General features: G+C 50.2%; 1 protein-coding gene across 1 annotated transcript; it reads left to right on the top strand.

Moving 5' to 3' along the window:
• Positions 1 to 3: 3 nt before the first annotated feature.
• On the top strand, positions 4 to 420 carry LOC104269074 (proto-oncogene Mas-like; the record flags this gene model as incomplete). Its single annotated transcript, XM_009877455.1, has 1 exon — positions 4 to 420. A coding segment is annotated over one exon (417 nt), but the record flags the coding sequence as incomplete, so codon positions are not given.
• Positions 421 to 918: the final 498 nt, after the last annotated feature.

Consider the following 918-nt stretch of genomic DNA (forward strand, 5'->3'; position numbering starts at 1 on the left):
TGCCGGCTCGTGCTCATCACCATCGGAACCTTGGACTTCCTCTTCTGCACGCCCCTCATGCTGCTCTTCAGCCTGACCCTCTTCCTTCGAGTCAAGTGCAGCTCCCAACGCTTCCAAACGGGCAGGCTCTTCACCGTCATCATGCTCACCATCCTCTTCTTCATCATTTTCGCTGTGCCTCTGAGTGTCCTCATCCTCTTCGACTTCCTGGGCTACAAATTCCTCTACTCCCCGGAGATCGGCTTCGTGCTGTCCTGCGTGAACAGCAGCCTCAACCCCATCATCTACTTCCTTGTGGGGAGCTACAAGGACCGGAGAATCAAGCTCGCCCTGAGGCTGGCATTCCAGAGGGCTTTTGAAGAGTCAGCAGACGACAAAGATGAGCGGGAGACTCATGACACAATGACTATGTCCTCCTAACATCCTGCCCAACGCAATTACTCTGGTCTGGAGCTGAGGGCCCATAGCTGACAGAATTGAAGAGCGCCGAGGTGTTGGGGAAGGTTTATCTCACCTGACCTTCAGTGTCTTCGTTTTAGTTCTCTGCCCTTTTTAAGCTCCATCTGCAAAAACACATAAGCACCGGGACCGCATCATTTATGCGACCTGTATCAGCAGGGCGTCGAAAGGGCCCGTTTCTTTTCAGCTTTCACGGAATTATTTCGGTTGGATAAGGTGAAACATCTTGGTGTTTGCATTTCATCAAAGGAATCTCACAGAGAATTTATGGTTCACTCAGTAAATCTCTGCCTTTCAGAGCACAACAATATCCAATCCATAAATTCTCAGTCCCTTTTTTTCCTCAGGTCTCTGGTGGTGAGATGGGACCCAATCCTCCTGTTGAAATCAGCCACGAAATCGCTAGAAGGAGTAAATACCTGTATCTCAGCAACACGTGCAACCTTTTGCGGCTCACAG

Source organism: Apaloderma vittatum, unplaced genomic scaffold (assembly GCF_000703405.1).
Source record: "Apaloderma vittatum isolate BGI_N311 unplaced genomic scaffold, ASM70340v1 C11746190, whole genome shotgun sequence".
Taxonomy (NCBI): Eukaryota; Metazoa; Chordata; class Aves; order Trogoniformes; family Trogonidae; genus Apaloderma; species Apaloderma vittatum.